Source organism: Bos mutus, chromosome 14 (genome assembly GCF_027580195.1).
Source record: "Bos mutus isolate GX-2022 chromosome 14, NWIPB_WYAK_1.1, whole genome shotgun sequence".
Classification (NCBI taxonomy): domain Eukaryota; kingdom Metazoa; phylum Chordata; class Mammalia; order Artiodactyla; family Bovidae; genus Bos; species Bos mutus.
Window position 1 is genome coordinate 78,344,609 of NC_091630.1, and position 25,888 is coordinate 78,370,496.

Here is a 25,888-nt window from a genome sequence, read left to right on the forward strand (position 1 = left end):
TATTTCATGATGCCTGTGTTCTAGAAGAGATGGTGTGTGTGTGTTCACATGCATACATGTACACTCTTATTTTTATTTTTATTTTTTTTGGCTGCACTACTCAGCTTAAAGGATCTTAGTTCCCCTCAGTTCAGTTCAGTTCAGTCGCTCAGTCATGTCCGACTCTTTGCGACCCCATGAATCTCGGTACGCCAGGCCTCCCTGTCCATCACCAACTCCCGGAGTTCACTCAAACTCATGTCCATCGAGTCGGTGATGCCATCCAGCCATCTTATCCTCTGTCGTCCCCTTCTCCTCCTGCCCCCAATCCCTCCCAGCATCAGAGTCTTTTCCAATGAGTCAACTCTTCCCATGAGGTGGCCAAATACTGGAGTTTCAGCTTTAGTATCAGTCCTTCCAAAGAACACCCAGGACTGATCTCCTTTAGGATGGACTGGTTGGATCTCCTTGCAGTCCAAGGGACTCTCAAGAGTCTTCTCCAACACCACAGTTCAAAAGCATCAATTCTTCAGCGCTCAGCCTTCTTCACAGTCCAACTCTCACATCCATACATGACCACAGGAAAAACCATAGCCTTGACTAGATGGACCTTTGTTGGCAAAGTAATGTCTCTGCTTTTGAATATGCTATCTAGGTTGGTTATAACTTTCCTTTCAAGGAGTAAGCGTCTTTTAATTTCATGGCTGCAATCACCATCTGCCGTGATTTTGGAGCCCCAAAAAATAAAGTCTGACACTGTTTCCACTGTTTCCCTGTCTATTTCCCATGAAGTGATGGGACTGGGTGCCATGATCTTTGTTTTCTGAATGTTGAGCTTTAAGTCAACTTTTTCACTCTCCTCTTTCATTTTCATCAAGAGGCTTTTTAGTTCCTCTTCACTTTCTGCCATAAGAGTGGTGTCGTCTACATATCTGAGGTTATTGATATTTCTCTCGGCAATCTTAATTCCAGCTTGTGTTTCTTTCAGTCCAGCGTTTCTCATGATGTACTCTGCATTTAAGTTAAATAAGCAGGGTGATAATATACAGCCTTGACGTACTTCTTTTCCTATTTGGAACCAGTCTGTTGTTCCATGTCCAGTTCTAACTGTTGCTTCCTGACCTGCATACAGGCTTCTCAAGAGGCAGGTCAGGTGGTCTGGTATTCCCATCTCTTGAAGAACTTTCCACAGTTTATTGTGATCCACACAGTCAAAGGCTTTGGCATAGTCAATAAAGCAGAAATAGATGCTTTTCTGGAACTCTCTTGCTTTTTCCATGATCCAGCAGATGTTGGCAATTTGATCTCTGGTTCCTCTGCCTTATCTAAAACCAGCTTGAACATCAGGAAGTTCACGGTTCACGTATTGCTGAAGCCAGGGATCAAACCTGAAACCCGGAAGTGGAAGCTCAGAGCCCTAAACCCCTGGACCTCCAGGGAATCCCTACATGTATACTCATAGAAGAGGAAAAAGGGTAAAAAAAAAAAAAAAAAAAAAAAACCCACCCAATCTGGAGAAAGGATTGCAATAAATTTTAATCTGAATTCTGTCTCTTCTTACTTGCACACATAGACACATAGCCTATGATACAAAATAACAAAATAAAATCAAAACTTTTTACCCTCATCAAGAGTATGTGGGTTACCAGCTCTAGCTGGTAGGGTGTAAAAAAAATCAGATATATTAAGCTACAGAAAAAAACCATGTGGAAAAATCTTTCCTTCCTCCAAATGTTTTATCTGCACTTGCGTCATTGTGGTTTGAATTCTTAAGAACCCTAATGAGAAGGAAGGAGAATCAAATAAAACCCATTCTTGACCCAAAAATACTGTACCAACCTGCTGTTGGGTTACAAATAATACATTGACTGGTACAAAACACATCTGTGTTTTGTAAACAAATAAACAACAAAACTGTGATTCTTTGTCAACTGTGAAAGACCACTACCATTTGTCTTCCTGGCAGGGAAAATAATTTTAGAATTTTAAATGAATGCTCTGGAAAGACTAGGCAGAACATTGATTTTAAAGCAAAGAAGTCTTTGATCTTTATCATCTTATTTCCTGTTTAGAATCTGTTCTGTCTCTTCTCTCTTAACTAAATTGTGCAAAGGTTGTGTAAATAAATTTGCTTCTTCAGAAATCCAGTCTGTGGAAGCCTGTTGGCTCCTCTGTGGCTGTGTTTCTAAAGCAATTCCTGAGATGAATTTAAGTACTTATAATATGTAATGCCTGTACTTGGTAAATTGAGACTGGTCTCTTCACTGATTCTATAATTCCACAAAATAGGCCTTGGTGCCTGTCTTCAGAATAATTCAATAGAATCTCTATGCCTCTTAATATAGAGTTTAATATACAGGACAAAATGACTCTGGTAGATTGTTTCAAATTTGACCACTTCTGAGCTTAGCTGTTTTTGTACATTCTTAGTTGGTTAAGTGTGTTCATAGGTTCAATATATAAGCTCAGATTATATTTCAGCTGCATGTGAATAAAAATACAAATAATATTAGCAATTAGGGTCCCCCCACCTCTTTCTCCGAGACAAAAGAAGCCTGGAGATAGTCCAAAGACAGATGGTGCCTCCATGATTATCAGGCACCCAACCTGATTCTGTCTCACTGGTTTAACCATCCCTAGCATATTATCTCATGATTCAGAATGGCTGCTGGAGTGTCAGTCATCACATCTGCATTCCAGGCAGCAGTATGGAAAAAGAGGGGTAGGATAGCAGGGGTCCTCCTCTAGCAGAAGTAACTCCTTTCAAAGCATTTCCTCAAAGGCCTACATAGTACTTCAGCTTACATCTTACTGGTTAGATTTAGGCACACAGCCAACCATACCAGCTATAGTGGAGGCTGAAAGATGAGTCTTTTGGCTGAATATATTTCTCCCCTGAATCAAGTGGGGCTCTGTTACTGAAGAAAGGGAGACTGGATAAGGTGACAAAACTGGTAGTCCCTGCTGCATCCAGCAGGGTGCTGTCTGTATAAAGAACGCAGTGGAAAGAGCTTGAACTTGGAATTCGCACAGACTTGTGTTTGAACCTTAGTTCCTCTACTTACTGGCTGCAGCACCACTTCTTTGAGTTTCCTACCCATGAAACACGTGGAGAGTAATAGCTACTTTTTAGAGTTGTCATTAGGTCTAAACAAAACCATTGCATAAATCGCCTTGTACATGTGTGTGGGTGTATGCTCAGTCATATCCGACTCTTTGCAATCCCATGAACTGTAGGCTGCCAGGCTCCTCTGTCCATGGAATTTTCCAGGCTAGGATTCTGGAGTAGGTTGCCATTTCCTCCTCCAGGAGATCTTCCTGACCCAGGGGTTGAACTCGCATCTCTTGTATCTCCTGCATTGGCAAGTGGATTCTTTACCATCTGTGCCACCTGGGAAGCCCTGTACATAGTAGGTACTGAATGGTTATAGTTGTTATTATTATAAGTGAGTAAGTTGTGCCTTCTTCCTGCATCAACATAGTATCTTAAAAATTGCCATAGCATAAAATTTACCCTTTTAAAATGTCCAATTCAGTGGGTTTAGTGTATTCACAAAGTTATATAACCCTCACCATGATCTAACTCCAAAACATTTTCATCACTCCCCCAGTCTTATATCCACTGAATTACTCCTTCTTCCCTTCCCCTAGACCCTGGCAACCATTAGTAAGCTTTCTATTTCTATGGATTTGCCTGTTCTGAACATTTTGTGTAAATGGAATCATATTGTGAATATAAATCAATATTGTGATCCTTTCTGTCTTTCACTTAGCATAATGTATTTTCACGTTTAATCCATGTGGTAGGATGAGTATTAGTACTTTCTTCCCTTTTTGTGGCTGAGTAATATCCCATTGCATGAATGTACCACAATTTGTTTACCCAGTTATCTGTTGGAAATTTAGGTTGTTTCCACTATTTGACTATTATGACTGATGCTGCTGTGACAGATGTAAGTCTTTGCATGAACGTGCATTTTCATTCCTCTTTGATATATACTGAAGATTGGGACTGGCAGGTCATACGGTGGTGGTGGTGGTGGTCACACTATGTTTAACCTTTCGAGGAACTGCCAGGTTGTTCCCCAAAGATATTTTATGTTCCCACTAACAATGTATGTCGAACTCAGGTCTCCCGCACTGCAAGCAGATTCTTCACGGTCTCAGCCACCTTTTAATGGCTGACAGTGTATGAGGGTTCCAATTTCTCCATGTCCTCTCCAACTCTTGTTACCTTCCAGCTTTTTTTTTTTTAAGAGCCACACCTAGTGGCTGTGAAATGGTATCTCATTGTGGTTTTGATTTGCATTTCCCCAATGACGAGAGATACTGAGCATCTTTTTCATGTGTATATTATCCATTTTTATATCTTTTTTGGAGAAATGTTCATTTGAGTCCTTTGCCCATTTAAAAATTAGTTATCTGTCTTTTCACTGTTGAACTTTAAGAGTGTATATATTTGGGGGAACTTCCCTGGTGTTTCAGTGGTTAAGAATCTGTCTTCCAGTGCAGGGGATGCAGGTTCGACCCTGGTGGGGGATCTAAGATGCCACATGGTGTGGGGCAACTAAGCCCATGTGCTGCAAATAAAGAAAGCCCTTGCAATGCAATAAAGACTCAGTGCAGCCAAAATTTTTTTTAGACTTTATATATTTTGGATACTAGACTCTTATCAGATATATGATTTGCAAGTATTTTCTCCCATTCTGTTATGTAAGTAAGTAAGAGCTAGTCACTCAGTCGTGTCCAGCTCTTTGCGATCCCATGGATGGTAGCCTGCAAGGCTCCAAGAATACTGAAGTGGATAGTCTTTCCTTTCTCCAAGGGATCTTCCCGTCTAAGGGATTGAACTGAGTCTCCTGCATTGCAGGCAGATTCATGTGTATTACCTAATTTGTTCTTTTTAATAGTCTTTTGAAGTGGATATCAGTATCCCCATTTTACAGATGAGGAAGCTGAGGCTCTGAGGCAGTGAAGAGCTTCCCCAGGGTAACACATCTACTAACTGTGAAGGTGGTACTGGAAACCAGGAAAAGACTACCAGAGCTCTTTTGGTTTTATTGGTAGAAACCCATCTCAGACCAACTTAGGCTGAAAAAAAGAAGTATCAGTTCAGGTCAGTTCAGTCTCTCAGTCATGTCTGACTCTTTGTGACCCCATGAACTGCAGCACACCAGGCCTCCCTGTCCATCACCAACTCCTGGAGTCCACCCAAACCCATGTCCATCGAGTCAATGATGCCATCCTCTCATCTCATCCTCTGTTTTCCCCTTCTCCTCCCACCTTCAATCTTTCCCAGAATCAGGGTCTTTTCAAATGAGTCAGTTCTTCACATCAAGTGGCCAAAGTATTGGAGTTTCAGCTTCAGCATCGGTCCTCCCAATGAATATTCAGGACTGATTTCCTTTAGGATGGACTGGTTGGATCTCCTTGCAGTCCAAGGGACTCTCAAGTCTTCTCCATCACCACAGTTCAAAAGTATCAATTCTTTGGGGCTCAGCTTTCTTTCTAGTCTAACTCTCACAGCCATACATAACTACTGGAAAAACTGTAGCTGCTCACATACCTGGAAAGTCCAGGACTGGCAGCAGGCGTAGGAGAGATTCTGGGGTCCACTGATTCAAGTGATCTCACCAGGTTCTTCTCTCTCCCCCTCCTCCTTCCTTCCATCTCTTGCCATCTTTGGTTAGCATCATTCTTAGGCAAGCTCTCTTATGTGTGCAAAGGTGCATGTGTGTTAAGTCACTTCAGTTGCGTTCGACTCTTTGCTCCTCTATGAACTGTAGCCTGCCAGGCTCCTCTGTCCATGGGATTCTCCAGGCAAGAATACTGGAGGGGGTTGCCATGCCCTCCTCCAGGGGATCTTCCCGACCCAGGGATCTAACCTGCATCTCTTGTCTCCTGCATTGGCAGGTGGATTCTTTACAACTAGCGCCACCTGGGAAGCCCTGGCAAAGATAGTCATCAGTAACTAAAGGCTTCCTAAATCCTTTGAGCTAGACCTGGAGAAAAGGCACATTTTTCTTGCCTCTAGCTTCCATATCAGACTTTCATATGCTCCCTGACTGACCCTGCTTGAGCGTAATGCCTATCAGAATACACATCGATGCTATGCTCAGAACTCTGAGATATTCTGGACAGCTTGGTCCAGCCCTTTGGTTGGGAATATGGCAACACAAGCATGCCAGTGTCTGGAGAATCATGCGGAGTTATGAGGATGTGCAGGGCAGACAAAAATTATAGGCAGTGTTCCTCAAGGTCTGTATGGAACTGCAGAGTTCAAGATGCATAAATTTCTTGGGGTTAAATGAAGGTTAATTCCCAAATCCAAAGAACAGGGAAAAAGTCAGTTGACTCACAAAAGATAATTGAAAATAATCATCTCCACATCTAATCAACAGTGAATTCTCTGCTGTCCACTTACACATAGCAATTTTATAAATTAGTTTGTATAATACCTCTAAGTCTCTAAGACCTGAGCAAAGAGACTAATTTTTCAAAAACAATACACAAAATACAGGAAACAGAAGCTAGATGTTTGTGTCAGAAGCTTAGCCAGCAATTGTAGAGTTTTTTGGATTTTTTTTTTTTTTTAAATTAGAGCCCCTAGTGTGATTTGGAATGTTCACATTTGAGAAAGACGTTAACCAAATAGCACGTGCTAGGAAGAAAACTCTGCAGTGGGTGGGCAATTTTCTTTTTTCAAATAGAGCGATGCCCTACATTTGACAAAATTACAGGAAAATTCTGTTATAATACAGCTCATTGTTAGGTCGGTTCAAGTACACTGCAGGTGAAATCATATTTTTGAAAAGCAACAACTGAGTACTGTGATAGATTCATATAATATAGGGTGCTCATAACAGAGGCCCCCAACCAGAAGTAATGACCTCCAGACTGTTCTTGGCTTACAAGTAGATCTTGAGGCAGAGCTGGTGTTTGGGGTTGGTTACAACACTGATATAAGAAAAGAATTCATCAAATTGTAGGATGTTATTGCCCTAGGACCTCAGAGAGCATCTGCCCTGGGTTCCTGGGAAGTGAGACCAAAGGAGATGAGCTGATTTGGCTGAGGAAGGGAGGCTGGCCTCTCTGGCAATGCCATGTTCTCTCTCAGTGCTACAGTTGCAAACAGCTGTCATTTATCAAATGCTTCTTCTTGAGTAGTGTTTCAGATGACAGGCAGCTTTGAAAAGCCGCTCCTAACAGTGGTTCTAACCGGGTTTTGGGCAAATCAGAGAAACATGAAAGGACCTTTTTTTGGACTCCACATGCACGGGTCACATAGCTGAAAGACACATGTATTTCCTGTTTGAGTTCTTTGAGCATTTTGGCAGTTGTGCTGCAGACCTGTATCTCTGCCTACGTGTGAGCACAGGGGCTATATCTTATGTGTCCTTTTGGCCCCTCAAGAGTCTAGCATAGGACCTGTTTCAAAGACAAATATCATTTACTGTGTACCAATACATCTTGCATAGATTATCTCATTTATATCTCACAACAGCCTTAGAAGAGAGAGAGAGATCACCTTTTAAAGGACATCTTCCTTTGAAACCACATTAAGTAGCTGAGATTAGGTAGCCCTATGGTTAACCATCCCTATTAAGTGGCAGGGCTGGGATTTGAACCCAGGCAATCTGAATCCAATTCACACATTCTTAACCTCTGAAAGGATTATTAGTGCTGCTCAGTAACTTCAAATGGAATTGAACCAATGGGTTCCAACCTAAATACTTCTGCATCCTTTGAGGAATGTCCTCGGGGACTCAGGGACAATGGTCTTATCTCTGAAAATGTCCCACAAGGAATGAGTCAGTCCCAGAGAGTAAAGTGGGTTTGGGAGGAGAAACCTCACTTACCCTGGGATCATCCTATAGGGCTGCCCTGGGTTGGGCAAGGGGAACGTTGTTTACTAAAACAACACTGACTCCCAGTGTTCTGGTCACTGAAACATCTCCTTATCTCTTGTGACTTCTAACCTTTTAAAAAGGGTCGATTAAGAAAGGAAATCGTAACTCACTCCAGCATTGTTGCCTGGAGAATCCCATGGACAGAGGAGCCTGGTGGGTTACAGTCCACAGGGTCGCAAAGAGTCAGACACAACTCAGCGACTAACACACAAGGAAGGGCACAGGGGTGGGAGGGGCGGACTTAGAAGGTTCTTGATTGCTGTCAAGTTTCTAGCTTAGTTTTTGGAGAGCAAGAAAGAAGAGAAAGAGGCAAGACAGTGATGAAAGGGGGTGGGTATCACTCCAGTCTTCGACTGTACTCACAGCCTCCTTGCTCAAAATTAGGAGTGTTAGTTAAGTAATCTTATGCCAAATTTTATGTGGTTAGAATTTTAGAAGTTTTAAATGGTAGGCAAACGTCTACAGCTTGTGTTTCTTCCAGTCCAGCGTTTCTCATGATGTACTCTGCATAGAAGTTAAATAAACAGAGTGACAATATACAGCCTTGATGAACTCCTTTTCCTATTTGGAACCAGTCTGTTGTTCCATGTCCAGTTCTAACTGTTGCTTCCTGACCTGCATACAGGCTTCTCAAGAGGCAGGTCAGGTGGTCTGGTATTCCCATCTCTTGAAGAATTTTCCACAGTTTATTGTGATCCACACAGTCAAAGGCTTTGGTATAGTCAATAAAGCAGAAATAGATGCTTTTCTGGAACTCTCTTGCTTTTTCCATGATCCAGAGGATGTTGCAATTTGATCTCTGGTTCCTCTGCCTTTTCTAAAACCAGCTTGAACATCAGGAAGTTCACGGTTCACATATTGCTGAAGCCTGGCTTGGAGAATTTTGAGCATTATTTTACTGGAGTGTGAGATGAGTGCAATTGTGCGGTAGTTTGAACATTCTTTGGCATTGCCTTTCTTTGGGATTGGAATGAAAACTGACCTTTTCTAGTCCTGTGGCCACTGCTGAGTTTTCCAAATTTGCTGGCATATTGAGTGCAGCACTTTCTATCAATAACCTCAGATATACAGATGACACCATCCTTATGGCAGAAAGTGAAGAGGAACTAAAAAGCCTCTTGATGAAAGTGAATGTGGAGAGTGAAAAAGTTGGCTTAAAGCTCAACATTCAGAAAACGAAGATCATGGCATTCGGTCCCATCACTTCATGGGAAATAGATTGGGAAACAGTGGAAACAGTGTCAGACTTTATTTTTCTGGGCTCCAAAATCACTGCAGATGGTGACTGCAGCCATGAAATTAAAAGATGCTTACTCCTGGGAAGGAAAGTTATGACCAACCTAGATAGCATATTCAAAAGCAGAGACATTAATATGCCAACAAAGGTCCGTCTAGTCAAGGCTATGGTTTTTCCTGTGATCATGTATGGATGTGAGAGTTGGACTGTGAAGAAGGCTGAGCACTGAAGAATTGATGCTTTTGAACTGTGGTGTTGGAGAAGACTCTTGAGAGTCCCTTGGACTACAAGGAGATCCAACCAGTCCATTCTGAAAGAGATCAGCCCTGGGATTTCTTTGGAAGGAATGATGCTAAAGCTGAAACTCCAATACTTTGGCCACCTCATGGGAAGAGTTGACTCATTGGAAAAGACTCTGATGCTGGGAGGGATTGGGGGCAGGAGGAGAAGGGGACGACAGAGGATGAGATGGCTGGATGGCATCATCGACTCGATGGACGTGAGTATGAGTGAACTCGGGGAGTTGGTGATGGACAGGGAGGCCTGGCGTGCCTCGATTCATGGGGTTGCAAAGAGTCGGACACGACTGAGCGACTGATCTGATCTGATCTGAAATGTCTACAGGCATTCCTTGACACTGTGACGCAAAGACCATCATAATCCATTCTTAAATGGCAGTTTCACATATTTTTTCTTAAGGCAAGGTCTTTTAATCCCTTCCTTGAAATGTAAGGTGGAGGAGTGGAGCAACCCTTGGGAACCAGGATACCTGGGATCTCAGAATTCCCCACAATTCTGCCAGGGGATACTGAGCAAATTCATTTAACCACTGAAGAATCTGTTTCCTCATCTGAAAAATGAAAGGGTTGGTAACTATATTATGCCTGAAATTCTTTCCAACTCTGGTAGCTTTATGATGATGTCAGAAACTTTTTTTTTGTATCCACTCTTTTTATTTATTTTAATTGTAGGCTAATTACTTTACAATATTGTAGTGGTTTTTGCCATACATCAACATGAATCCACCATGGGTGTACATGTGTCCCCCATCCTGAACCCCCCTCCCACCTCCTTCCCCACCCCATCCCTCAGGGTCATCCCAGTGCACCAGCCCTGAGCGCCCTGTCTCATGCATCGAACCTGGACTGGCCATCTATTTCACATATGACAATATACATGGAGAAACTCTTAAGAACCAGGATTCCTCATTCCAGTTGCTGCTCTCCCAATTCCTCTCACACCCTTCCCCCATCGTAAATATTCATCCATTCATTCTTCCTTCCATCTGTTCAAGAAGCATCTCTTGAGCACCTGGGTCACTGAGACTGTAACAGCAAATGGAAAACCCTCGAGTCTCAAGGACCTCAGTCTTGTTGGAGAAACAGAAATATTTGGAAAACGGTGCTGTGAAAAAGGATCATAAAAAAAGACATGTTGTCAGCCTTGAGATAGCGCAGAAGTGGGCATGAGTAAGTGTGAGCCACCTAACTGAACTAACACAAATGCATCAGAAAAAAAAAGAAAAGAGACCTGAAGGTTTTCTAAATGTTTCTCTTTTTTCAGGTGATGATTTCTTTTTCAGAAACAAACTAAGGTTTAAAATCCCTCGCTCCTATAGGTGGCAAGTTTTTAGGAACCCCATATAACACCACCATTTTTCTTCACTGAATGTTGTTTTACTTATATTAGGAAACACGTAGCTCATAAAAACGGAGAAGGCAATGGCACCCCACTCCAGTACTCTTGCCTGGAAAATCCCATGGAAGGAGGAGCCTGGAAGACTGCAGTCCATGGGGTCGCTGAGGGTCGGACACGACTGAGCAACTTCACTTTCACTTTTCACTTTCATGCATTGGGGAAGGAAATGGCAACCCACTCCAGTGTTCTTGCCTGGAGAATCCCAGGGACGGGGGAGCCTGGTGGGCTGCCGTCTATGGGGTCGCACAGAGTCGGACACAACTGAAGCAACTTAGCAGCAGCAGCAGCAGCAGCAGCTCATAAAAAAGAGCCAGCTCAATCCAAAACGTGCTTATCGGGGGCCCACAGGGAACGAGTACGAGGCAGCGCCTTCTGTGGGGAAGAAAAAGCCTGCAGGGTTTGGATTCAGACCAGCTGTGAATAGCGATTCGCTGTTTATTAACTGTAGTCCTTAAGGAGATTGTGCACGTATCTGAGTTCTCAACAGATAGCATGGCCCCTCACTAGGCCATTGAGGGAGATTTCAGGAGATGGTGCTTATAAAATGCCAAGCCTGGGGCTCTGGGAATCTCTTGTCCCTCCCATAGGTCTTCAGGGACATGGGTAATACCAAGAAGGATACCATGTACCACCCCCCTTCCCCCAAGGGATGGAGAGTCTGGGAGTTCTGCCATGCAGGAAACTCATTCAGTTCAGTTCAGTTCAGTCGCTCAGTCATGTCTGACTCTTTGCGACCGCATGAATCACAGCACGCCATGCCTCCCTGTCCATCACCATCTCCCAGAGTTCACTCAAACTCAAGTCCATCGAGTCAGTGATGCCATCCAGCCGTCTCATCCTCTGTTGTCCCCTTCTCCTCCTGCCCCTAATCCCTCTCAGCATCAGAGTCTTTTCCAATGAGTCAGCTCTTCCCATGAGGTGGCCAAAGTACTGGAATTTCAGCTTTAGCATCATTCCTTCCAAAGAAATCCCAGGGATGATCTCCTTCAGAATGGACTGGTTGGATCTCCTTGCAGTCCAAGGGACTCTCAAGAGTCTTCTCCAACACCACAGTTCAAAAGCATCAATTCTTCAGCGCTCAGCCTTCTTCACAGTCCAACTCTCACATCCATGCATGGCCACTGGAAAAACCATAGCCTTGACTAGATGAACCTTTGTTGGCACAGTAATGTCTCTGCTTTTGAATATGCTATCCAGGTTGGACATAACTTTCCTTCCAAGGAGTAAGCATCTTTTAATTTCATGGCTGCAGATTAGGAAGACCAAATTCTGAGCTGCGCCCTGCCACTGGCAGAGCTGTTTGTCACTGGGGAAGTTCTCATCTCTCCACATGAAGGGAGTACTTAGGTCCTTCCCAATGGTGCCGACAGTCTTCATACAAAGTAAGAGAGAAGCTGTATTGTGGAATTCCCTAGTGGCTCAGTGGATAAGAATCTGCCTGCCAGTGCAGGGGTCATGGGTTCGATCCCCGGTCTGGGAAGATCCCAGGTGCCTCAGAGCAACTAAGCCTGTATGCCACAAGTAGAGAGTAGCTTCTGTAACTAGAGAAAGCCTGTGTGTAGCAACAAAGACCCAGCACAGCCAAAGATAAATAGAATTATATATATATATGAATAAAATTATATGTGCTGCTGCTGCTAAGTCACTTCAGTCGTGTCTGACTCTGTGCGACCCCATAGACGGCAGCCCACCAGGCTCCCCCGTCCCTGGGATTCTCCAGGCAAGAACACTGGAGTGGGTTGCCATTTCCTTCCCCAATGCATGAAAGTGAAAAGTGAAAGTGAAGTTGCTCAGTCGTGTCCAACCCTCAGCAACCCCATGGACTGCAGTCTTCCAGGCTCCTCCTTCCATGGGATTTTCCAGACAAGAGTACTGGAGTGGGGTGCCATTGCCTTCTTTGAAAATTATATGTATATATAGGTAAATAAAGGGAGGCTGTATTGTAAATATCCCTGTGAAGATTAATTCCAACTGCAGTAATGGGGCAATGGGAGTGCTCTCCACTTGGAAATCAGCCCTGAATATTCATTGGAATATTCATTCATGCTGAAACTGCAATACTTTGGCCACCTGATGTGAAGAGCTGACTCATTGGAAAAGACCCTGATGCTGGGAAAATTTGAGGGCAGGAGGGGAAGGGGGCGACAGAGGATGAGATGGTTGGATGGTATCACCAACTCAATGGACATGAGTTTGAGAAAACTCTGGGAGATAGTGAAGGACAGGGAAGCCTGGCGTGCTGCAGTCCATGGGGGTCTCAAAGAGCCTGACACGATTCATCGACTGAACAACAACAACTCCACTCCAGCCATTACTTTGCCTTTGAGTTGGGCTTGTAACAAGTTCCCCTGGAGGAAAAAAGATGACACACAGGCTCTAACAGAAGAGCACCCAAGGGCTGTGGACCCATCGTCAGGAGACTAATCACACGGGCTGTGAAATCAGACCAATCAGTCTCCTCTACTTGTCAAGGTGACCTCTAAGCTCCAGGTTCCTCCCAGGTAAATGCGGATAATACCAGTGCCTGCTCTATGTGGTGGCTGTTGAGTATGAAATGAGGGTATGCCTGCAGCAGTGCAGAATCATGCAGGGCATATAACAAGCCCAGTATTTACTAGTTGATGTTATTAGTATTCCTTTACAGGACAGAACAGAAATACATTCCTGAGTCCTTTCAGTTGATATATCCACCAGGATTTTGAGTCTTCTGGGTCCCCAGCACTCTACCTGACTCTTCTTCCTACCCTTGACCAAAAAAATAGCCAGGGAAGCGGGGTTGGGGGTAGAATAGAGAGTAGTTGATTGTCTTCAAACAATCCATGTTCTCCTCCTTACTCACTGGGAACACTCTAGTGGTTTTTACTTGGAGTATTTACATTAAGTTCACTGGAGACTAGAATAGGCTTTTTTTGGTTTGTTTCTTACTTGAGAAAATATAAGTGTACTTGGGAAGCACTCATACAAGGCACGTGAGTGAAGCAGTCTGCTGCTGAGGTCGAATATGGCAACGTGAGCCCGATGGTAAAAACACGTGGAATCCAGCGCATCTTTCCCTCTTCCTGTTCCCCCAGCCCCATCCCCCGCCCACCGCTTTCCTTTCTTCTAGCACTTTGTTAAGATGATAGAAAACAAATACGTAAGTTATCAGGTGAAATAAGGAACAAACAATACTTATTTTGATTGATGAGAAGGACATCTAATGGAGCAGTACTCTGTGAATTATTGTTGAGAACTTGATTTTTGCAGGCAATAGAAAAAGCCCAGGATTTCATCTCCTGGGCGCTGGGACATGAACTTGCAGTGAGATCTCATTGTGTTTTGGTTTCCATTAACGGGTCTTTTTTTTTTTTTTTTTTCCCGGCCACGCCCTATGGCATGTGGGATCTTAGTTCCCCCAACCAGGGATCAAATCCAAGTTTGATGCATTGGAAGCACGGAGTCTTAACCACTGGACCGCCAGGGAAGTCCCTTGGTTTCCATTATTGTAATACTCCCACATCAGAACTGTTACGTGGATGAATCAGAACTGTTATGTGGATGAATTCAGACACTGCCTATATAACCAGGGCAGTGCCTGGCTCAGAACAAAAGCTCAGAAAGTACTCTTGCACACCTCACTAGCCTCGGGTTTCTCTCCAGTAAGTTTAAGATAATCATACTTGGGACTTCCCTGGAAGTCCAATGGTTAAGACTTAACTCTCCAATGCAGGTTCGATTCCTGGTGGGGGAGGAAAAGGGGAAAAAGAGGGGCCGCGATCTTACATGCCTCAAGGCCAAAAACCAAAGCATAAATAAGCAGTATTGTAAGAAATTCAATAAAGACTTTAAAAATTATCCATATTAAAAAATCTTTATTAAAAAAAAAAAGATAATCATACCTACCTTTTGAAGTTGTCATGAAGTTTAAAGAAGGATATTTGTGTCCAAAATGCAATACTTGGCAAGGCATTAGGTACATTGTAGGTTTCAGTAAATTTTAGGGGGGAAGGAATATCCGAATTTTTATCTCCAGATCAAGCTTTCAATATTCCCATAATACCTGAGAAGTATCATCTACTTATGATCCCTCAGACCCTGCTAAGCACCTTATATGCCATAGCTTATGACATCCTCAGAGAACTAAGACATAGTTACTAACATTGCCCCCAATTTGCAGATGTGAAAACTGAGACTCAGAGAAGTGAATTACTTCAACGAGATCTAATAGCTGCTACATGGTAGAGATGTGAGGCCAAATCTTTCTCATGAGAATCATCCTATAACTCATGCTCTTATGAAACAAATGCCTATTCTACCCTCTAGAAGTTGCCTTGGTTAGAATATCCTTCTTTACCATCTAGTCAAGGCTATGGTTTTTCCAGTGGTCATATATGGATGTGAGAGTTGGACTGTGAAGAAGGCTGAGCGCCGAAAAATTGATGCTTTTGAACTGTGGTGTTGGAGAAGACTCTTGAGAGTCCCTTGGACTGCAAGGAGATCCAACCAGTCCATTCTAAAGGAGATCAGCCCTGGGTATTCTTTGGAAGGAATGATGCTAAAGCTGAAATTCCAGTACTTTGGCCACCTCATGGGAAGAGTTGACTCATTGGAAAAGACTCTGATGCTGGGAGAGATTGGGGGCAGGAGGAGAAGGGGACGACAGAGGATGAGACGGCTGGATGGCATCATCGACTCGATGGACGTGAGTTTGAGTGAACTCCGGGAGATGGTGATGGACAGGGAGGCCTGGTGTGCTGCAGTTTAGTTGCAAAGACACAACTGAGCAAGTGAACTGAACAGGAACTGTGTTTCATGAAAACCAGGCTTTTATGGCCTCAGCTGTCTTCTGATCCCCATTAGTATTCATTCTGTTTGACTCTAGATACTGTTTCTTTACTTCCAAAATCCATCGTTGATGGATCTGACCTCACAAGGGATACTTACAAGAATAAGCACAGTTCTAAAGACGATCCCCAAATCTGAGATCCCAGACTTTGGGAATTACTGTGCAGCTTCCCCTTCCTTCTCTTCTTTCCTCCACCAGGTGACTAATTTAGGGAGAGATCTGAGTCCTGGAAAGAAAAGAGATGTATTCATGGTCATACTTGACATAAAAATGGAGTTCAAAGGGAATTGACATTGGTTGATAATTCGCTATGCATCAACTGCTTTATCCACAGCTTCTCAATTTATTTCACTTAACAACCTGTAACATAGTCATTTTATTACTATACTAATTTCACAGATGAGACAACAATGCATTATTATAAGTGACAAAGTGGAGATTCAAACCCAGATCCAAGTAACACAAAGCATATTCTCTTCCCACACTGTCCCATGGCCCTGCCCCATGAAGGTGCTGGGAGCCTTTGATGAATGCTCTAATTCCATCCTGTCAGCCTGGGCCACTTTCTAGGCATGTGAATCAGAGCACCGATAGCTCTTCTTGGTTTCTTTTTTCCCCCTTCTATTTTTTTGGCTGTGCTCAGCATGTGGGATCTTAGTTCCCTGACCAGGGATCAAACCCGTGTCCCCAGCAATGGAAGCTCTGTGTCTTAATAACTGCACCAGCAGGAAAGTTCCTGGTTTCTTGTGCCCAGAAAGGACCTCACACTTCCTCCGCACTCTCCCACCCCTGGTACATTGTCAGCTATCTTGCAAATGCACCACCTTGGTTGTTAGGCAGATAGATGAGTGAAGCCTGCAACTGGGAATCTAATTCGGCCAATTCCCTGATGCCTGTGGGGTCACTAGTGCCCTTGCTGACCGGGAGAATAAGCCACCACTATTTTTATCCCCGTTTTTCAAGGGGAAGAAAAGCATTCTGTAAGGACCATTCTTATCTTGTCAGCAGTACTCAGAGTAACAAACAGGCTTGAGGAGTGCAAGGGTGCAGAACAGCATCGGATGGGGGTGATGTTGATGACGAAAGAGATGATGCATGCTTTAGACAAAACTGGTGTGCACGAGTAAGTGTGTGTGTTTTTCCTGGCTCCAGAAAGGATGATGTGTATTTCTGAGCGGGCTTCCCTGGTGGCTCAGTGGTAAAGAATCTGCCTGCCAATGCAGGAGACATGAGTTCAATCCCTGGGTTGGGAAGATCCCCTGGAGAAAGAATTGGCAACCCACTCCAGTATTCTTGCCTGGCAAATCCCATGGACAGAGGAGCCTAGTGGCCTACAGTCCATGGGGTTGCAAAAGAGTTGGACACGACTTAGTAATTAAATAACAAATATTTCTGAGCAGCTCTGCACAAAGAAATCTAGTGTTTAAGTTTTGCTTGCATCAGACTCTATACATAGAAGATAGCCAGGAATGGTTTTCAGGGTGTTTTGGGAAAATGAGAGGTGCAGATGGTTTGCACTGGGGCATGGTTTCAAATTTTAAAAGGATTATGGCTTATGAACCCTAGGAATGGTGGATGGAGGTATGAACCTTTGAAATTCTAATTGCATACCAGTCTAAGGAGGTATATACTTACCTGGGCACAATATCTCATTGTTCACATATTCCTTTCTTGGCTAGGGGAGACGGGGAGGAGGAGCAGATATATAACATAATCTTCAAATGAAACTGAAACAACAATTGATGGCAGCAGTTTGGACTCTGGTGAATTCCATCAAGAAAGCAATCCCCGTTGTTTACCATCGCAGTTAGCTTAGCTTGTTGTAATAATCTTTATTCCTTGCATCTGTAGAGCTGAGGGCAGTCACAGACTCAGCTCCAGCTGGGAAGTATCTCTGTGGTCATTTTGACATACGCATCCCTTTATTTTATCCAAGTGAGGGCACTAAGGCCCAAGCTGACAGCATCAGTTATTAGGAGAGAAAGCTCTGGAATCCAGGCCTCCTGGAATTGAGGCAATTATTCACTGACTCCAGGCTTTTTAATAACAGCTCATATTTATCAAGTGTTTGCTCTAAGCCATACATATGGGATAGAAGGAGCTACCAGCCCAGCAGGGATGACAGGTATTTGATGACAACTTGGAAGAGAGAGAAAAGTGGAAATAATGCAAAATCAGAGTCTCAATTGATTTCCAGCCTAGAGGATGGCCTTCTTGGAGTGGTTGGAAGGCTAAGTGCTGGGTGTTAGAGTCTCAGCTGCTGCATGGGGATAAACATGGGGTTTTGAGGCTCTTGGAGCCTCACACTAATGAACACAAGCTAGTGTGGCCATATTTGCTCCATGCAGAATGACCCAGTTAGTATAAGGGAAAAGAGGTAAGGTTTTTTCTGGTATCTCATATTCTGTCAGTAACAGCATGTGAACAAGTGCCCTCTGGGTGTGGGTCTTAAATGCCATCTGGCAGTTTCCCCAAAACCTCAACTTTGGTGTGTCCCAATGCAGACTTTTAATGTAGAAGGAGGAGAAAGTATGTACCTGTTTGTTTCTTTGTTTTTTAGGATGCCTCTCAAAGCTGATGTCTCAACACTTTGCCAGAGCAGAGTCTTTATTCCTGTATGCTGCCTTACCAAGGCCTTCCTCTTCGTTAGCTGCAATGCTTGCCTTTCTGACATTAATGAGCGCTTCCCCAGAGACACAGTGCACGTTCAGGACAGCCAGCACAGGCAGACAAAACACCTTGAACTTGTACAATGGCTCTCGGGTGAACAGAGCACCTTCTCATCTGTTATCATTTACCATGGGGCTGGCGCCCTCTTCTTTCATCTTCATGGGAGGCAACTGAAGGCCAAGATCCCATAGCCACCAGGATACCTGCAGAGGCAGCCCCTCATTCTCTTTTCTTCTTTTTATTATTTGGCTGCATCAGATCTTAGTTACAGCACACAGGACCTTTGATCTTTGTTGCCACTGCAACATCTTTTTAGCTGTGTCCCAGGAACTCTTTTGTTTGCGCCATACGGATCTAGTTCCTTGACCTGGTATGAAACCCAGGTCCCCTGCACTGGAGCGGGGATGTCTTGGTCCTCCAGGGAAGTCCCTTCATTCTCTCTTCTGCTCTAGATGTCACTTTGTCAAGGAGGTTTTCTCTGCTCATTCCTCAAACCATAGCTCCTGCATCACTTGCTTACTCTGTATGTACTTCACTTTATATTACATGTATATTGCTTGTCTGTTTCCCTTACTACTGTTGATGGAAGAGTAGAGGCATTGTCTGTTTACGAATCTCCAGCGGCAGGAGCAGGGCCTTAGTAAATAGTTGTCAGTGGTGAGCGAGAAGATGCAGTTCTCCTTTGACAATCACTCCCGGGTCCAATATCCCTCCCTGCCAGTGGGCATTCTGTTGTGGTTTAGGGAAGGACCAGAGGACAGATAACCGTACAAGATCGCAGAACTCAATCCCAGAGGAGGCCCGGGGGCTAGCCTTCTGCCCAGGTTGGTGAATTTGGGACTTTATGAGCCGGCTCCAGTTGGCTCCAATTATAGGAGCCAATCGTCAGGCGCTTCCTAAGGGCCTAGTTTTTTTTTTTTTTAAACCAATTTGATCCGCAATCAATGGTGAGAAATTAAATGGATTCTTTGGGCTAAGTAGATTGAGCAAAATAGCCATCTGCCAGGGCCGAGGAATGAGCAATCTGTTGGTAATTTTTCCGCTGAAATTTGGCATCTACTTAGCATTGTACACCATTTGCACCTCGGGAAATGCCTTTTACACCCCTTCCCCTCCTCTGTCCTTCGGGTTAAAAACAACAACAACAAAAACCAGTGTAAATGAAAGATTAGAAAATGGGGGGAGGGGGAGAGAAAACCCTTTCAATATCTTCACTTAGCACTTTAGCGGCTTCAGCAAACGGCACAAAACCTTTCGGGGGCTCGTGAGAGCCCTGCTAAGGGAGTGAGGAGCCGGAGCCAGCGGGCGGGCAAGCTACAAGCCGGGCCCCGGAGGCCGCCGCCGCGCTCCCCTCTCGCCGGGCCCGCGGCCCGCGCAGCCGGAGGCGGCTCTCCGGCTTCGCTTCCTGCTCCCACACGGGGCTAAAAAAGAACGCGCACAACTTTTTTTTTTTAGCCCCCCTTCTTGCGAAACGCTCGCGTAACGAGCTCGCCCAAGTATCCGCTCCGGGGGCGGCCCGGGGGACGCGGGCACCCGCCGCCCCGAGAACCGCGCGGCCCGGGCTGCCTGTCGGGGGTACCCAGTCAGAGCGCCGCGCGCGGGGCTTGCGGGGATCTGGCCGGAGATGGCGGGGGCGGCGAGTGGGCGGGGGAGGTCCGGGGCGGGGCTGGGGGCCGGCGTGGGTGGGGTCGGTGGCGTGGGCGGGGCGGGGCGGCGTGGGCGGGGCCGGGCCCCGCAGGGAGGGGGTCGACGGCGCGTGCGCAGAGCACTTCCTTGTTTGTCCCCGTGACCGTCGCGGCAGCGCCGCCCGCCCGCCCGCGGGAGCGTGTGCTCAGTCAGTCGGTGTCCGCGCTGCCGCCTGTCAGAGCGTGTGAGCAGGCAGCGCCGGCCCGCCGCGACTTGCCCGGCCCCGGGCGCCCCCCCGTCCCCCGCGAAGCGCCGCGCCGGGTCCCCTCCCCCGTGGCCGGGCATGAGCAGAGGGAGGCGGGTCGCCGAGAGCCCCCAGCCTCGCGCGCCGCTCGGAGTTTGAAGGGCCCCGCGCCGATCGCTGATCGGGGCCGCCGCCGCCTCCTTTCTCGCCCGCCAGAGCTTTCTCCCGCTGCAGCCGGGATCGCAGCCGCGCCAAGCCGGGCGGCGGGTGGCGGGCTGCGCGCGGGGGGCGTTCATGAGCCGCCGGCCGGCCCGCGGCCCCGGGAGCCTGCGCCGTGACTCACCCCCCGCCCTCGCTTGTGTCTCGCCCCCTTCCCCGGCAGGATGCCGGACCAGATCTCCGTCTCCGAGTTCATCGCCGAGACCACCGAGGACTACAACTCGCCCACCACGTCCAGCTTCACTACGCGGCTGCACAACTGCAGGAACACCGTCACGCTGCTGGAGGAGGTAGGTCGGAGCCGGTGCCCTCCGCGCGCAGCCCTTCGGGGACCCCGGCCCGCTCGCCGGGACACCTCGCTGCCTCCGCTCGCGGCCGCTGCCTCGCCGTTGGATTGCGTCGATTTCCGAGCCGGGGAGGAAGGGGATGTATGGGGCCTGGGGGAGCCACACCCCCCTGCGGGACCCCCTCCAGCCCACCCCGCGGCCAGGTGATGGACGGGGGACATCGGATGTGCAGCCCCCAGCTCCGTTTCTCCCCCCCACCCCCAGCTCCCCGCCCCGAGGCTGGAGGTGGGGAGAGGATTGAACAGGCTGTGGACAGCCCTAAAAAGAGGGAAGTCCTCTCCCTGGCTTGAGCCCTTCTGGGCGCTTTCCACATCACCCTGACCCTCTCGTAACCCGCCAAGTAGATGGTGTCAGGCCTCTGAGGGCAGAGGGAGGCAAAGCAGCGTGGCCAAGGTCACCAGCAAGGGACTGGGAGATGGTCAGTTAATGCACCTCTCCATGGCCCGGCGTGGCCAGGCAGGCTGAGCTGCATCGGCTAGGACTGGTGGAAAAACCCCAGAGGAATGAGAGGGAACTCTGGCCGGGACTGCCTCCACCCCGGGATTCCTCCTCCTCTCTCGTCCTCAAGCCCTGGGTGGAAAGAGCTATCTCTGCAGACTGGTCCCCACCCGGCTCCCCTGGGCGGCTGGTTTGGTAGAGTCAGGCTGCTGCGCCAGCAGGACCTGCCCGCAGGGCACTCATAAGCTGTGAATGGAGCCCCGAGGCCGATGCTGCCCCAAGGACCTGGCCAGACAGGAAGAAGGGAGGCCTGAGATGCAGAAAGAATCGCTCCTCTTATCTAGGTCTCCAGGGAAAGCTTGTGGGTGCCTCCGACAGCGTCAAAAGCTTAGCAATTTCCTTTAAAATTTTAGGTGCATTAGTGATAGGGCCGAGTGGGTACATAAGGAGGAATCTGCAAGCCTGGGAGCTGGGAAGCCTCTGAACCTCCTCAAAAACGGGATATTTGCCCTGGAACTCTGCCCCATATGTAAGTGCCATAAAGTGCCACTCCCTTCTCAACCCAAAAAAAGATAGCACTGGAGGAAGTTAGGAAGGCAGATCGTTTTCCCTGGGTGGATTCTTCTGTGGTTGGTTTATTTGAGGTTTGGGGAGCTCTTTCTAATCTAAGCTCCCCCCTTGGCTCCTCCTCTGTAATACTAAGAAGCTTGGGCTTCTGTGAGCAGACTACTTTTGATGCAGGCTGTGATGCTTGTTTCTGGGCCAGGTTACACGCAGAACTATGCGTATATTCAGAAGCACTGGGGTCCTACATTTTAGGAGGGAAGAGCTTTCTGCTAGTGCTGGGTCCTGTTTTGCCGACCTGATGCTGCAAATGAGTCTGAATATTTTATGCCAGTTGAGCTTGCTTCTGGATTCTCTCTGAAGTTAATGTTGGGTTATTGAACTGAATTTTGAAATTCAGTTGGAGAAGCACTGTCTAACTAGGTTTGTTTGAAAGCCAGAGGTAAATGACTCTCTTCTTTGTTGTGGTTTTGTTTCTGTGGTCTTGTCTGTTGAACCAGCCTGATGCTTGGTGTCTGGGATTAAGTGAACTTGCCAGGCATTCAACCCTATGACCAGTCTGTCCTTCACTTAATTGTGATAAATTGAAACATGCTGATATGGCAGCACTTTGCATCCTTTTTCTGTCCCTACTGTATATGCTTCTAAAGGATGTGACATTGCTTAGACTGAGGGGCTATTTTCCTTCTAGATAAGTCCTTCAGGGCCTGCTGATGGAGCTGTCAATTATGTTCACTTTTCCTTTCTGCACATGCAGATAATGTTACTGTATTCTGTTTGTGTGGGGTGTGATAAGGGTAAGTATATAGTTGGTGTTGCTGTTTGTGGGGGTATATGTCCATACTGTGTGGCCACACTGGAGGATAGGGTTAGTGTTTGTAAATTATATGCAGCTGCTCTGGATCTTTGTTTGAGATTACTAAATTTAAAAGCAAATGCAGCTGATGTATTTTTTGGTGGGCCATGCTGTTTTGCAAGGTTGGGTAAAAAAACAGACCCAGTCCTATTACCAACCTGGTCACCTATGAACTTGAGAAGGAATTGGAACCAGGCTAGAAGTTCAAAAGTGTCATGTTAAAGTACGTTGGTAATACTCAGGTTCTCAAAAATTCAATAGTGATTGTTTCATCAAGAGTGGCACAATAATTTTGTAACTTTTTTCTGACTTTAGTACAGTCCTAGCCAAGAAGTCGTTGTCCCCAGTCTCCATCGTTTAACTCTTTAAAAAAATTTTTTTAATTTATTTTATTATTATTTATTTTTGGCTGTGAACAGGCTTTCTTACTTATGGCGAATGAGGGCTACTCTATTGTGTGGCTTCTCTTGTTGTGGAGCACGGGCTCTAGAGTGCTCAGGCTTCGGCAGTTGTGACACTTGGGTTTAGTTGCTCCATGGCATGTGGGCTCCTCCTGGACCAGGGATTGAACCTGTGTTCCCTGTGTTGGCAGGCGGATTCTTAACCACTGGGCCACCAGGGAAGTCCATCTTTTAACTCTCGAACTGAATTCCATGAGGTTGGATTCAGAGTGATTGCCTTTAGCCTAAATGTGCAATATGCCTTTTAGTTTCTTAATTGATAGATAACTACCATGGTTGAACTTTTAATTCCACCCCTCTAAAGCTTATATGTATGAAGGAGGTACATTTATAAATATCTTACGTGGATCAGCATTCAGTTCTCAAAAAAGTATGGGGCTTCAGGTTATTACCCTCAAAATATAAGGAAACGTTTTGGGGCAAACCACAAATTCTTGTTGGCATAGGCTTCACAAGTGAAATAGGTGGAAACTTGAAGACTGCTGTTTGGGTTATCTTGTGGTTATTCTTAGGAAGAGAAATTTTGGGTACTTTTTTGGTGATGTGGAAACTCAGGAATAGGAATTAATTTGGGCAGCTTGGAATTTTTTAAAAAATATTTTTCTAGTTCTAGCAATTGTCTCCCTATTTATTTATGGACTGTTTTGCTCTTTGAATTCCAAAGTAGCATGCCTAAATGTCACGTAAAAAATTGTGTTAGATCTCCTAATTTGGAACCCCAAATTAACCCACACTCTCCCTTTTGGTTTGTCCTCTTGGCAAAGAGTTCTGTGCTTTGCAGATGTTGCTGCTTTTATTTTAACCTATCACTGATGAGCACTTTAGGAACTGGGTCAGACATATGTGGTTAAAAAAAAGAAAAGAATTTACTTCCAGGCTTCAACTTTGGGGGCAAAGGGTCCCCCATGATTCTGGAAGTCATGGCGGGGCTGGCACAGAATGAGTGGCTGCTTTTGAGAGGCAAGAGTGGATGGGCTGCCAAGGTTTCGTGCTGGTGTGTGAGTGTTTTCCAAGCAAAAAGCCAGTGTTTTGCTTATTCAGCAACCAAAGCACACTGACGTGTGCCATTTTACTCGTGACCGTTTGGAAATTATGAGTAAATGAGTAGGAGAAGGCTGAGCTTTCCCAGGAAGGGAGCAAGCACCATCAAGGGAGACAAAAGAAGAGGCTCTTCATTTAGAGGCTTAGATGGGTGCATACATAGTGTTGGCTGAAAGGGAGAGTCCAGTATGATATGTGAAGGTCAGCTCGGTTATTGATTCAGTAGTGTTGGCCCAGCACTTTTATCTTTGGTGATGATGGAGGAGGCATGCTCTGCCCATTCATTAAGCAGCTAGCTGCTTGGTACCAGGACTTCGAAGGCACACGGCATGCCTGAGGACACTCCACCCTTACACAGGCTTTATGGAGGAGGAACAATTGTTAGCCCCATTTTATAGGGAAGAAAACTGAGGCCTAGCGAGATGAAGTGATTTGTCTCCAAGATCAGATGGCTAGTAAGTAAGTGGTGTTAACGATGAACTCTACTGCAGCCCAGTTGCTTCAGTCATGTCTGACTCTTTTCAACACTATGGACTCCTCTGTCAGGCTCCCGTCAGGCTCCTCTGTCCGTGGGGTTCTCCAGGCAAGAATACTGGAGTGGACTGCCACGCCCTCCTCCAGGGAATTTTCCCAGTCCAGGGATCGAACCTGCCTCTCCTGCATTGGCAGGCGGGTTCTTCACCACTGGTGCCCCCTGGGTAGCCCCTAAGTGGAGTTAGGAAGCCCTTAAATAGTTAAGACTTAAAATAGATATTCTAAATGTCTACAGACATACTTCAGTGGTTAGTGTTTTGTAGAAGTGTAGGAGGCTTCACTCTTATTGTCTGTTCTCATTTTGGTACCATGAATCAGGTGCGTAAGTTCCTAGGTGGTTTGGTTTATCTTCACATTCAGGTTCCAAGGAGTTCTTCATGTGGTTGCTGTTGTTCAGTCGCTAAGTCATGCCTGACTCTTTGCAACCCTGTGGACTGCAGCACAGCAGGCTCCCCTGTTCTTCACTGTCTCCTGGAGTTTGCTCACATTCATGTCTGTTGAGTCAGTGATGCAATCTAACCATCTCATCCTCTGCTGTCCTCTTCTTCTCCTGCCCTCAATCATATCCAGCATCAAGGTCTTTTCCAGTGAGTCAGCTCTTCACATCAGGTGGCCAGAGTATTGGAGCTTTAGCTTCAACATCAGCCCCTCCAGTGAATGTTCAGGATTGATTTCCTTTAGGACTGACTGGTTTGATCTCCTTGCTGTCCAGGGGACTTTGTAGAGTCTTCTCCAGCACAAAACATCAACTCTTTAGCACTCAGCCTTCTTTTTGGTCCAACTTTCACATCCATACATGACTACTGGAAAATAATCATAGCTTTGACTAGACAGACCTTCATCAGCAAAGTGGTGTCTCTGCTTTTTAATATGCTGTTTAGGTTTGTCATAGCTTTCCTTCCAAGGAGCAAGCATCTTTTAATTTCATAGCTGCAGTCACTGTCTGCAGTGATTTTGGTGTCCAAGAAAATAACCCTCACTTCCACTCTCCCCCCTTCTATTTGCCATGTAGTAATGGGACTGGATGCCATGATCTTGCTTAGTTTTTATTAATGTTGAGTTTCACGTCAACTTTTTCACTCTCCTCTTTCACCCTCATCAAGAGGCTGTTTAGCTCCTCTTCAGTTTCAACCATTAGAATGGTATCATTTGCATGCTGCTGCTAAGTCGCTTCAGTCGTGTCCAACTCTGTGCGACCCCATAGACGGCAGCCCACCAGGCTCCCCTGGCCCTGGGATT

At 45.9% G+C, this 25,888-nt stretch overlaps 1 protein-coding gene across 1 annotated transcript in view; it reads left to right on the plus strand.

The window, feature by feature from the left end:
• The window catches only part of ASAP1 (ArfGAP with SH3 domain, ankyrin repeat and PH domain 1), a 339,710-nt gene that overhangs the window by 55,944 nt on the left and 257,878 nt on the right, over positions 1–25,888 (plus strand). The window contains 1 exon segment of the mRNA XM_070382776.1: positions 20,572–20,698. Coding sequence (XP_070238877.1) covers positions 20,572–20,698 — 127 coding nt within the window.